At 42.5% G+C, this 13,615-nt stretch overlaps 1 protein-coding gene across 1 annotated transcript; it reads left to right on the top strand.

Moving 5' to 3' along the window:
- The first annotated feature begins 1,505 nt into the window (after positions 1-1,505).
- Positions 1,506-13,377, top strand: LOC139456338 (arylsulfatase B-like). Its single transcript, XM_071237985.1, has 13 exons — positions 1,506-1,695; positions 2,778-2,889; positions 3,562-3,613; positions 4,721-4,824; positions 5,454-5,625; positions 6,837-6,938; positions 7,034-7,097; positions 7,643-7,740; positions 9,674-9,810; positions 10,683-10,741; positions 11,662-11,785; positions 12,683-12,819; positions 13,154-13,377. Exons 1-13 carry the CDS (start codon positions 1,587-1,589, stop codon positions 13,327-13,329), a joined length of 1,446 nt encoding a protein of 481 aa, XP_071094086.1. The 5' UTR covers positions 1,506-1,586; the 3' UTR covers positions 13,330-13,377.
- Positions 13,378-13,615: the final 238 nt, after the last annotated feature.

The following is a 13,615-nucleotide window of genomic DNA, read 5'->3' as shown; positions in this document are numbered from 1 at the left end:
AAAGGTTTCCATTCTGTAAAGAAATGTCATTTTTTGAAAACTATCTCTATCTCCCTCACTAAATTTATTATCCGCTCTTAAAATTTCGCATTAATAACCACACATTTCCAATCGAGACTGACTCCTGGAATAATGTACCCAGAAAACAACGTCTATGTGCACTCTCCGTCAATATCTCATGAATTCCATCATATATTTCGACGTTAAGCTCTGGATAAAGATAGACTTTCACTTACGATTTAGAAAAGTACATTATATGAAAACTTATCAATCAGAAGGAGAATCCCAAATGTATACAACAAAAGGCGATATCGGTTAACGGCTAACACGATACGAGGTATTAAATATAGTTAATTCTTAAAGTTTGTTCAGAGGAGTAGGGTTTCGAAGACATGTACCGCAAAACAAAGCAAAACACACTTTGAAAATCTTTACCCCGATATATCGATCCTACCAAGTTACTTTTGACATGCAACCCAGGGCAACATAAGAAAGGAAACATATGGCATCAAAGTTCATCATACTTTCAATATATAAAAAATACAAATAATAACTAAAGAAGAATATCTGCGAAAAGATCAGAGGTTAATCTGATGCACGCAACCAAAAACGTATATCAGAAAAAGGTTGCGACGGTTTTTGTGTATTAAGTATGGAAACACTTTCTGGAACGTTTGGAAGCATTTCTTCCAGTCGGTACAGAGGAATATAGTGCAATTTAACATACATACTATAGTGCAGACATGCTTATGAAAAATATGTTTTTCAAGATGATATCATAGATAACAGAACCGTCTGAAGCACTCCTGTAATTTATGTGGTCATGTACACTCAGTATAGGTTCCATTCATCCAGGTTGGATATGAACTTTGCAGACAACAATGAATGGAAAAACAATAAAAATGAATGCTCACAGAATGCTGCGTCTAATAATGTATTTCATATAATAGTATGGCCTGAAGTATGTCTGGGTTCTTTTTTTTATCCTCCTTTAGTTATTTTTAATTATTTATGCCCAACATAAAGTTGTGCTTGCAAGTTGTGCTTGCAAGTATGTTTAGTTGTTTGTTTGTTTGTTGTTTAACGCCGCACTCGGAAATATTCCAGGTAAATGAGGCGATATGTAAATAATCGAGTCTGGACAAGACAATCCAGTGAGTGACATGAGCATCGATCTACGCAATTGGGATACGATGACATGCATGAAACAAGTCAGCGAACCTGACCACCCGATCCCGTTAGTCACCTCTTATACATGCGTTGGTTGCCGATGATCTATTCTAACCCTGATCTTCACGGGTCCTGCAACTGAAGTGCTCAGTTGAATATAAGTACTGGAAAAGGTGTCACGCAACCCTTTTTCGACGGCCTCTAAGGTGTACTCCAGAGCTTCTGATCTGGTTGATAAAGAATGTTGAAACGGTAGAGGATTTACGGTAGTAGCAGTATTGTGGAATACAACACTGACGCACGAACGGTGTCAGGTCAGAAGGTGATATGGTTAATCACAGGCAATTGTTTCTAAGGTTAAGTTCTAGCGTTCTTACCGAGGAAATAAGACATCACTTTTAATACTTGTCTAAGTGATGTTTGTCCAGTTATTGTGCACAGTTTTGGTCATCGTCAACCTCTGTGATGACGTTTCTGCAGCAGGACGTCCACGCCATATTGTCTTCATAGTGGCGGATGATCTCGGTATGATTTGAATTCGAAAATTTAATTTCCCCAAGCTGCAATTTGGGAAACTGTTCAACAAGCGTTACACTATTTCATAAAGAGAATTTTCATTTTTCTGGATATCATGTGTTCCTGTACGGACAATTCACTGAAACCATTGAGTGAACTCACTATGTACACATACTAGTAGTTAAACGTCGTTTTATGTATGAAACCTTTTGTAGTCAGAGGATAAAATACGACATCAGTTATTAGCATATATTCACAGGTTAAAATTACTTCATTCTATTCTGCAAGTGAATGATTTGTCACATGTTCATTAATCTTCGGTGCAGTATCGTATATCATTTTGAATAATTTATGACTGATCCTGTAAAATTTGCCCTTTAATGCCAGAGTTTTATTATTAAGTGAGTTACATCAAGGTCAACCTTATATTGAGAAGGTGAGGTGAGCTGAGGTGTAATGGGGTTTAACGTTGCGTCCAAGATTATTGCACTCATATAGCGACATGCATGTACGTGTGTGTGTTTGTGTGGCTGCATGCCAATTTATAGTGCTAGCACACTGAGATACCACGCCGCAGTTTAAGATGAATACCCCACTCAGACACAGAATACTGACTCCGAGCCCCTTAATGCCGAGCGCCAGACAGGGTAACAACAAGTACAATCTTTTAACGTCTTTTGGTATGACGCGGCTGTGGATCGAACCCCGGACCTACCGCTCTCCGGGCCGACGCTCTACCACTAGACCACGGAGGCGGTCCATACTGAGAAGGCCCGTAGTGATGCAGTTAGTAGAAGTTTACTAATTTGGCGCGGCGAGAGAAGACTGAAGCGTACATGGCACGAATCTGTGACTCGAACCTACGCGCAATACTGTATTAAGCCTAACGAAGAAGCGTTTGGCCAACAATGATATGGTATAATCTGTGCTGAATTAGAAATTATATTGGAATTGTGTAATTCACCATACCATCAGCGATTGCAGACATTTTAACTGATGCCTTTGTATTTGAACGCGCACCTCACTGATATCAGTGTGGTATATTATCATCTGTCTGAACAGATGATTTCAGCTTTTGAAATGATTTTCAGGATGGAACGATGTTGGCTTTCATAACCCCGATATGATCACACCCAACATCGACAAGCTGGCAACAGAAGGCTTGATACTGAATCATTCCTATGTCCAACCGCTCTGCAGTCCGTGAGTAGTGGAAGGCTTGATACTGAATCATTCCTATGTCCAACCGCTCTGCAGTCCGTGAGTAGTGGAAGACTTGAGACTGAAACAATCTTATGTCCACCCCCTCTGCAGTCCGTGCAGTCTTGGTCCTCAGGCACCACCCGTATCATCATAAAGTCTGCAGCACGTTTTGTTTTTATTTCCATTTTCCAAAAAATATAAAAATCCTCATACTTAAACACAATGCAGGAAAAAATAAATATAAATTGGAAGCAAAAACGAAAAGTGCAATGAACTTTATGTTGATGTGGGCATGGCCTGAGAACCAAGACTTTTATTTTTTAGCCTAATATACGACACCAAAGAAAAAGATACCTCACTCATCCGTTGAACGGCGACCCTGGTGACAATTTTGTGTACAGAATCTCAGCAAGTCCCTAGTTATGGTGATACACTATGGCATATGAAGATTTATTCCGGTGAATATATTTTGTATAACGGTTACCAGTGTTGGCCATGCCTTCGCGATTTACGACGATAGTTTACAATGTATGCTAATGTAAGGTAAAGAACACCCGATTCAAGTCCTAATACTGTACTTCACCTGTCATGGCATGGTAAATTAACTATAGAACAAATCGGGTGTTCCTTAACTTATTTTGTGTGGTATATTTATACATGTCCTACACGCAGGTCGAGAAGTGCGTTCATGTCTGGCTATTACCCTTTCAAGACGGGGTTACAGGTGAGTGGTGCCGAAAGAGTGAATGTTGTTTTACGCAGTCAGCGATATTCCAGTTATATCGATTATCAAGGTTTGTACTTGGGAGACCGCCACCGTGGTCTACCCGGAGAGGGGAAGGTCCGAGGTTCGATCCCCGACCGCGTCATACCAAAAGACGTTAAAAGATGGTACTTGTTGTTACCCTGTCTGGCGCTCGGCATAAAGGGTCTAAAATAGGGACTGGTCGGCTCGGAGTCAGTTTACTGTGTCTGAGTGGGGTATTCATGTTAAACTGCGGCATGGTATCTCAGTGAGACTGTTCTATAAATCGGCATCAGTCCGGACTAGTACAAGCATCCACACACACCTCACCTCACCTTGTACCTGGGTGCCGTTGTACAAATCCATCCTACCGCTTAGGTGATCGTTACTCCCATACCTTAACATGGACTTGCGACATTCGTAGCGCTAAGGTTGTTTTGTACAACGACACCCAGGCAAACAAGGGGTTGATAGCTTGAACAACGATCCACACGTTCGGTGTACATTGACACATAAGAAGCCAGGGGCACACACAACATAACAGCTCTATCCTTTTCAGTCGACTCATACGACAAGCATTTGGTTCTGTCGACATATTCCACCAGCGACCCCTCACGGGGGCATTTTGACCGACGACAATCTCTATTTGTCATTGAAGGCATTGACCACGTCGAGTAAGTGAGTGAGTATGGTTTTACGCCGCTTTTAACAATATTCAAGACATATCTCGGCGGGGGACACCAGAAATGCGATTCACACGTTTTACAGATGTGCGGATCGAACCCGGATCTTTAGTGTGTGGAGCGAATGTGAATTCAAACTGTTACAACGTTCTGAGTGAGTGAGGGAGTACGGTTTTACGCCGCTTTTAGCAATATTCCAGCAATATCACGGCGGGGGACACCAGAAATGGGCTTCACACATTGTACCAATGTCGGGAATCGAACCCGGGTCTTCAGCGTGACGAGCGAACGCTTTAACCACTAGGCTTCCAGACCGCCCCGTTACAACGTTCTGAAAAATGGATGAATAATGATATAAGTGTAATCTGTAAAATATATGTCACGGAACAATCCTCTTTTACAGCATCTGGTTATTGTGAATTACCAGCCCGTCTGTCTGCCCCTGAACATTACGATCCTGCCGCAGAAATTGAAGGAGCTGGGCTATGCCACACACATCATAGGGAAGTATGTATACGAGCATTTACTCAAGGAAAACAAGTCAATAGTAGTTAGTAGGGGAGTAGGATTTTACACCGCTTGGAAAAAATATTGCGGCAGAACCACAGTGTGCTGCAAACATTGCATCCATGCCGAGAAGACCCGACTGAGGGGCTTTGGCGTGACGATTGACCACTTGATCCACTAGGCTACGCCACAGCCTTCAGTTTAGTAGTAGTCGTTCCCAATAAGCTCCCGTGTAAAAGTATACATTTTGAAAATTGGATTTGACCAAAACATTACAAACGTCAAAACATTACTGTCGCCGAAAACAGTGCAAACTTATGGTCCAAAAAACAACTATGTAAGGTATGAAACATATCCCCATCCAGTAACCATTTCTTGTTTGTTTCATCTTTAGCCACCATCAGACATGGTGTATACTTTCTTTTGCCCGGCAGTTAAGGTGTTAACATTGACGATTAAAATCATGCAGTAGCAGTAGCAGATGTAGTAGAAGTGTCAGTAGAAGGCGCAGCAGCAGCAGCAGGAGCATCAACAACAACAACAGCAGCAGTAGTAGTAGTGGAAGCATCAGTAGCAGCAGAAGTCCCCCACCTGTATCAAGGCTACATTGTCCCTGTCGTGTGATCCAGGTGGCACACTGGGTTCTGTAGTTGGAATTGCACCCCGACGTACCGTGGCTTTGACAGCTTCTTCGGCTACTACAACGCCCAGGAAGACTACTACACGCACACAACTCTCGATTACCTGGACTTCCGCAACAACACCAGTCCCGAGAAGACCGACAACGGCACATACTCAACGGTAACGTATCGACCAAGAACCTATTCAGGATCGGGTGGTTACAATGGCACATGGTTATGGGTATTTTTAGATGGCTTTGTGGATGCTTGTGGTGTGTAGAGCCTGTAATGTTATAATATTTGGTGTCCGAGGCTTCGCAATTCGATTTAAGCAATGGTTTCTTCCCTTAGGTGTACCAGTATCCACTGGTCATGGGTTCGAATCTACATTTTGATCGTAATCTTTGAACGTTTACGATTTGCGTTGTTGTGTGTTCTTCCTCTTTCAGCTGGCATGTCATAATATATCATATTGTTGGAATCGGCATTAAAACTCTTTAAACATCACTCTTTAAGCATCACAGTTTTGGCATCACTGTTTCAGCACCACAGTTTTGGCATCACTCTTTCAGCATCAAAGTTTTGGCATCACTGTTCAGCATCACAGTTTTGGCATTACTTTTTCAGCATCACAGTTTTGGCATCACTGTTCAGCTTCACAGTTTTGGCATCACAGTTTTGGTATCACAGTTTTGGCATCACAGTTTCAGCATCACAGTTTCAGCATCACTGTTTCAGCATCACTGTTCAGCTTCACAGTTTTGGCATTACAATTTCAGCATCACAGTTTTGGCATTACTGTTCAGCATCACAGTTTTGGCATTACTTTTTCAGCATCACAGTTTTGGCATCACTGTTCACTTCACAGTTTCAGCATCACAGTTTTGGCATCACAGTTTCAGCATCACAGTTTTGGCATCACAGTTTCATCATCACAGTTTCAGCATCACTGTTTCAGCATCATAGTTTTGGCATCACTGTTTCAGCATCACAGTTTCAACATCATAGTTTTGGCATCACTGTTTCAGCATCACAGTTTCAGCATCACAGTTTCAGCATCACAGTTTTGGCATCACTGTTTCAGCATCACAGTTTTGGCATCACTGTTTCAGCATCACAGTTTCAGCATCACAGTTTTGGCATCACTTTTTCAGCATCAGAGTTTCAGCATCACTGTTTCATCATCACAGTTTCAGCATCACAGTTTTGGCATCACTGTTTCGGCATCACTGTTTCAGCCTTACAGTTTTGGCATCACAGTTTCAGCATCACTGTTTCAGCATCACAGTTTTGGTATCACAGTTTCAGCATCACAGTTTCAGCATCACTGTTTAAGCATCCCAATTTCAGCATCACTGTTTCAGCATCATAGTTTCAGCATCACTGTTTCAGTATCGGTTTGCTGATGAAGCAATCGGCATCATCGAGCGTCATGACAAGAGCCGGCCGTTGTTTCTGTACCTGCCGTTTCAAGCCGTCCACGCCCCCATAGAGGTAATACTTCCTTACTGACATTAACTCGTATTGTTTCTGGCCTTTTGACAAAAAGTTATATCTGTACCTGTTATATGTTTTTCATATTTTTAAAGGTTCCCGAAAAATATGAAGCAATGTATCCGAACGTAAAGACGGAAGGTCGTCGTAAATATTGTGGTATGTATGAAATAGATATCTCAAGAAAGTTCATATTTCTTATTTATCAGTTGTTGCTATGGTCGGAAAATTATTCAATTGGCTTTGAAAAAGTAAATCTCTGAGTTTCAAACTGTGAAACAGCTATACATATTATGCAATTGACTTTGATGTTATTTAAAAAAATGAATGTCGGATTACTTTTAAATCAGTTACTCAAATATGCATATCAAGTTTATTTTGCAGAAATAATATTTTCATGGAGTTCTTGATTTCCTTGCTTCAAGGAATGGTCTCAGTAGTCTTCAGCAACCCATGCTTGCCGTAAAAGGCGACTTTGCTTGTCGAAAGAGGCGACTAACGGGATCGGGTGGTCAGGCTTGCTAACTTGGTTGATGCATGTCATCGTATCCAAATTGCGTTGATCGATGTTCATGATGTCAATCACTGGATGGTCTGGTCCAGACTCGATTATTTACAGACTGCTGTCATAAAGCTGGAATATTTCGGCGTATAAACAACAAACAAACAAACAGTAGTTGTCATAGGTATTTCCATGCTTCAAGGAATGGTCTCAGCTCTTGACGACGCAATTGGTAACATTACAAAAGCCTTGACAAACAGTGGATTAATGGAAGACACACTGATTCTGTTTACTGCCGATGTGAGTATCAGTTTATACCATCTGTCATTCAGTAGGCGCAGTGATAGGCTCCACCTGCATGATAGCAGCACACTTTCTGTAATGGAAGAATCGAATCATTACAAGGAACACCTATTACGCCATTATAACAGCCAACAGCGACTAAACTTCCTCAATGTGCAAAATCGTGGTCGGTCGGGTAGCCAAATGTTTAAAGAGTTCGCTTGTCACGCCGAATAACCGGGTTCGATTCCCGACATGGGTACAATGTGTGAAGCCCATTTCTGGTGTCCCCCGCCGTGATAAGGCTGGAATATTGCTAAAAGCGGCGTAAAACCATACTCACTCACTCACTCACTCACTCAATGCGCGAAATCACCATGATGTAGAAGCGTACCTGCTATTTCCATTACATTATTTATTCACTGGGGTTCTATCTGGTGTGCAAGAAGCGTATCTCGGAAATGAAATGTCAAACGAAGATTACGTTCAGAGTGAGTATGGTTTTACGCCGCTACCAGAAATGGGCTTCACACATTGTACCCATGTCGGGAATCGAACCCGGGTCTTCAGCGTGACGAGCGAACGCTTTGACCACTACCGGCTACCCGACCGCCCCCGATTATGTTCAGAAATAACGGATGCAGGTACAGTAAACTACGGTTATAACGAACTGAAAAGGACTACTAATTTTAGTTCGTTATAACCGTAGTTCGTTATAAGCATATATACAGCATAACTACAGCAAATAGTCGGGACCAAAAAAGTAAGTTCGTTATATCCGTCAGTTCGTTATAAGCGTGTTCGTTATAACCGTAGTTTACTGTATTTGAAAAAAGGGAGGCGGAAACATGCACACACAAGTTTATCTTAACACACGGAGGGTCTGACATATGTTGACACCTTCCAGTGTTTGTTAAACAACTTCAGTTTTTCTTTGTGTGTTGGTTGTTTAACGCCGCAGTCAGCAATATTCCAGCTGAACGAAAGCGGCTGGTAAATAATTTAATCTGGAACAATGGTTGATATTATGAACATGCATGGCGTTCGTCATACTACCCAGCACTGATTTGTTGGTGGTGACACGATGGCATGAGTACGATGACAAACAATAAACCAGACCCGTGAAGATCCGGGGTAGAATAGGCCTTCAGCAACCCATGCTTGTCGTAAAAGGCGACTAACGGGATCGGGAGGTCAGGACTTGTCAGAATACAGCATTGATATCAGATGGCTGTAGATGCTTCTCTCTAACTGGACAAACAAACCAAAAATGTATTTTTTATCTTCCACACTCGAGATATCTGCTATGGAATAACACTAACGCTCTTCTCTTGTAATATTTCCCCACCTGCCCGTCTCTATGTGTACATTATGACTTCAACATCTAAATCTACGAAGTGCCTTTTTTTAATTTGAAGCATGTCGTGTAGGAGAGATACTTTTCTATATGTAGAGATGGTAATTCTATGTGTAATTCAGTACGTAAGAACGAACAGACATCTTGACACTGATAACGTTTTATGTCGGAAATGAATACTTTTTTGATAAACATTTTTTTAATTCTTAATCCTAAATGGAAAGAAGAACGTGCCATTTGGCCAAGCGAAATGATATCGCCTAAATTAAATATCAAACATGATCAATATTTATATGTCTTCCATTGTACCATGATGTCATAGCATTCCAGGTTTACGTATACGTTTTACAGAGTGCGGCGGAATAACATTGATAATGTTTGTATTTGTCAATAAACATTAATTGTAAACTTCTATCTGGGGGGCGGTGGGGTAGCCTAGTAGTTAAAACGATCGCTCGTCACGCCAAAGACCCGGGTTCGATTTCCCACATGGGTACGATATGTGAAGCCCATTTCTGGTGTCCCACGCCTTGATATTGCTGGTGTATTGCTACAAGCGGCGTAAGACTATACTCACTCACTCCCTTCTTTCAGAATGGTGGCTGGATCACCGAACACGGCAACAATTACCCCCTGCGAGGAGGCAAGGTGACTGTGTACGAGGGGGGAACGAGGGCAGCAGCATTCATGCACGGATCCGGTCTCCAGAAAACCGGAACTGTGTTTGACGGGTGAGCAGTACCAGCGTGGCAACAACAACAACAACAACAACAACAACAACAACAACAACAACTAATAATAACAACTAATAAAGCTACAAGCAGCAATGTCGGGCTCCGAGTGACACACACGCACAAACGCACGCACAAACGCACTCAAAATCGCACGCACGGCCTCGACATTTTTATAGCTGAAGACTAATTCTAACCCCGATCGTCAAGGGTAGTATACATAATGCTGAAGACATTTGCAACAAGAATGGCTATCGCTTTTGAGTCTCTGCAAAGTCAGTGAATGGGGGTTAATCGTAGATTGCTGGGGCGCTTCCTTCAGTATTTCTACTCAAATCTAATTTTGTTACTAAAACACCCGGTCAGTAAACATATAAATAATTTTATTCATTCTGAACATGAATTAATATTACCCGAGCTGCCTTAAGACGGTTTACAGTCCCACAAGATCGCATCCTACCGGGTAAACATTTACTGCTGGGTGAACATATTTCGAACAAAGATACTTTCCAAAAATCGACAATTTGTAACCTTGATTTTCCCGATATGAATATTCAAAGTTGGAATAAAACGCTAAAAGTAAAACATAATGCTATCTTTTATATTTCGTCAAATACGTTATTTAGTGCCAGTGAATGGAATCGGGAAATGGTTTATATATGTTCAATACATATAAAATACAATACAGGTTAGACAAAGACTTATTTGGGGCGAGGTAGAACCAGTGGTTTATGGCGTGAGCATTGATCCATCAAACTGGAGTTCCCGTATCCGGGGCTACTCTGTAGAAAGGAGGATATACCCACCCACCCCCCGTTGTTTGTTGATGGTGTTAAATGACGTCTCTGGACAACGTCGTGTTGTCGTTGCAGGATGATCCACGCCGTAGACTGGCTGCCCACCCTGACAGCAGCTGCCGGGGGGACCCCAGGTACAGTAGGGCGTGGCCATCGGATTACCTTTACAGAGTGATGTGATACAATCTAATAAGATAATATTGCTTTGGGATTCTCCGCCCCAGAATTCCAGGAAAACTCATATTTTGTGAAAAATGTCTTTATATTTACTTGTTGAATCTTCATAGTATATATATATGTGTTTAATCTGAAAGTTATTTACACAATATACAGATTATCCATTGGACGAGAGGCCGGTCACATGACCGCGAACCTGACGTTCTTAAGCGTATGAACGACATGTTTTGACGTTCATACCTTTTTTTCCGAGACTGTGTTCTTGAAATGACGCAAGCACTTGCGGAAACGTTATTTCTGATAACTTAGGTCCACTTTAATCTTGTGTGTTTGACTGTATGGCCCTCAGTGCAAAGACAACGTCACGCGTACTAAACGAAATTATGTCTGAATGAAACAGTCTGGGACAATATTAAACGAAGTGACTTTCATTTTGTGTGAGTTCCTTGGAGTATGAAAGTGAAAGTCAATTCTTAACTTATTTAATGCCGAACTGGACAGTATTTCAGTCGTTTCACAGCATGTCAGGTTGATGTGGGAGGAAAACCCGAAGTTAAGCAGGTCAATGACGTTTACCAATTTAGTGAAACCTATAAGCACGGGGATGGTGCTGACAAATCTAGAGACATAACAAGGGCGAATCGAGATTCGAACCAAGAACAAAGGTTTCTAGGGGGCAATTCTCCGCACAGCCAAATACAGCGCCGTAGACGACTGGGCCAGCCATATCGCTATGATTTCGTGAAAGCCCAAGCATATTGTAACCCATTATTCAATTAGTGTACAGTTCAGAACCAGGGGTATTCATTATAGTCAACCTCGGAATGTCAACATGAATATGAAAATGTTCCACCTTCATTTTGTATGTTATGTGTAGTGACAGACCGGGACGGCATCAACCTATGGCCTAGTCTCAGCAGAGCCTCCCCTTCACCCCGCACTGAGGTCGTCTACAACTACGACTCGCACCCCTTCCCGGAAGAGGGACATGCAGCCATCAGGTAGGGGGTTCAAGTTGTAAATTGTGTAAGATGAGGCAAGTACTCGTAAAACGTATAGACACATTGTTTCAACGGACAGGTAGATTCGTAAATGGAAGGATGCCATTTAAAGTTTTTTGCATTCGAAAATGATAGGTGATGTGAGATACAATGGGGTTTAACGTCGCGTCCAAGATTATTGCAGTTATATAGCGACTAGCATGCACGTGTGTGTGTGTGTGTGTGTGTGTGTGTGTGTGTGTGTGTGTGTGTGTGTGTGTGTGTGCTTGTACTAGTCCGGACTGATGCCGATTTATAGTGCTAGCACACTGAGATACCATGCCGCAGTTTAACATGAATACCCCACTCAGATACAGTATACTGACTCCGAGCCGACCATTCCTTGTTTTAGCCCCTTAATGCCGAGCGCCAGACAGGGTAACACTTTTTAACGTCTTTTGGTATGACGCGCCTGGGGATCGACCCCCGGACCTTCAGCTCTTCGTGTGGACGCTCTACCATTAGACCACGGCGGCGGTCTCGAAAATGATGAAGTCACTGTGATCACCTTACTCCATCCGAACACAAACTTTTTAACGAGTTGAACACTGGGGATAGTGCGTTCTCTTCGAATGCCTGCCGAATTAGTGTGTCTGAGATTGTGTGAAGGGGTTCGAATGTTGTTGTTGTTTGTTGTTAAACGCCGCACTCAGCAATATTCCAGCTATATAACGGCGGTCTGTAAATAATCGAGTCTGGACCAGACAATCCAGTGATTGACATCAGCATCGATCCACGCAATTGGGATACGATGACATGCATCAACCAAGCCAGCGAGCCTGACCACCCGATCCCGTTAGTAGCCTCTTACGACAAGCATAGTCACGAGAGCGTATCTAATCACATTGATAACTGCAGAGTGGGTGACTACAAACTGATCGATGGGTACCCGGGACTCTACCCTGGCTGGTACAAGCCTGAACAAGTCACATCGGAGCTGAACATCACCCATATCAGGGATTGGGCCAACAAGTATCAGCTGTTCAACTTGAAAGGCAAGAAGCATTCACTGACTTGTAATTATGGTTCTGTCAGACGAGGTAAATGTGAAGTGGAATGAGAATCTTTGCCAGTCTCTGTCTAGATCTGTCTGTCTCGGCCTTCTCACTCACTCTCACTCCCATTCGCTCTGTGTCTGTTTCTCTCTCTCTCTCATTCTCTTTCTTTCTCTCATTCTTTCTCTGTCTCTTATTTCTTCTCTGTCTCTCCATCTGTATGTATGAGCGTCAATAACTTCATGCGAACGAGCGTGTGCACATGTGAGTCACTGTTGTTATGTGTGCGACACTCGCTGTCGTGTGTCATTTTACATGTGTTTAATGCTCACAGATGACCCCAATGAGCGCAACGACCTCTCCAACTCTCAACCGGACATGGTGAAGAAGCTTGCTGCCAGACTGGCCTGGTATGAGAAGCAGGCAGTACCACCCAACTTCCCTGAGACCCCCGACCCCAAGAGCAACCCTGCACTGTACGGCAATGTCTGGTCTCCCGGCTGGTGCTGATAGCTCCGTGTTGTACTACCATGGAATAAAGTCGTTATATAAATGTTAGTTCTGGTTGTATCTACTGCATGTACATGTACTATATTGACTTACTCGCGGTTGTCATGCCTGCAATTCGCCCTACAGAGTTACCTTCCTTGAGCACGCCAGAAACTATCCAGATCATGTATGTCGACTTGTCAGCTGTAAAATGGCGGAGTTAGTATCGTTTCGTACCAAGCCAGTGTCGCTTGATGCTCACAATATCAACCACTAGTTCCACTCATCTTCAAACTTTCCAGACAAC

This window comes from Haliotis cracherodii, unplaced genomic scaffold (assembly GCF_022045235.1).
Source record: "Haliotis cracherodii isolate W230 unplaced genomic scaffold, xgHalCrac1.p SCAF_11, whole genome shotgun sequence".
Taxonomy (NCBI): domain Eukaryota; kingdom Metazoa; phylum Mollusca; class Gastropoda; order Lepetellida; family Haliotidae; genus Haliotis; species Haliotis cracherodii.
Note: the sequence above shows the minus strand (reverse complement) of the source record. Positions and strands in the feature narration are given on the sequence as shown.

Bases quoted from the DNA above. Each gene is read 5' to 3' on its own strand.
- LOC139456338 (XM_071237985.1), top strand. From the start codon at position 1,587: ATGTTTGTCCAGTTATTGTGCACAGTTTTGGTCATCGTCAACCTCTGT. The intron at 10,742-11,661 runs GTACAGTAGGGC...TGTTATGTGTAG, and splicing joins AGCTGCCGGGGGGACCCCAG to TGACAGACCGGGACGGCATC. The intron at 11,786-12,682 runs GTAGGGGGTTCA...TGATAACTGCAG, and splicing joins GAGGGACATGCAGCCATCAG to AGTGGGTGACTACAAACTGA.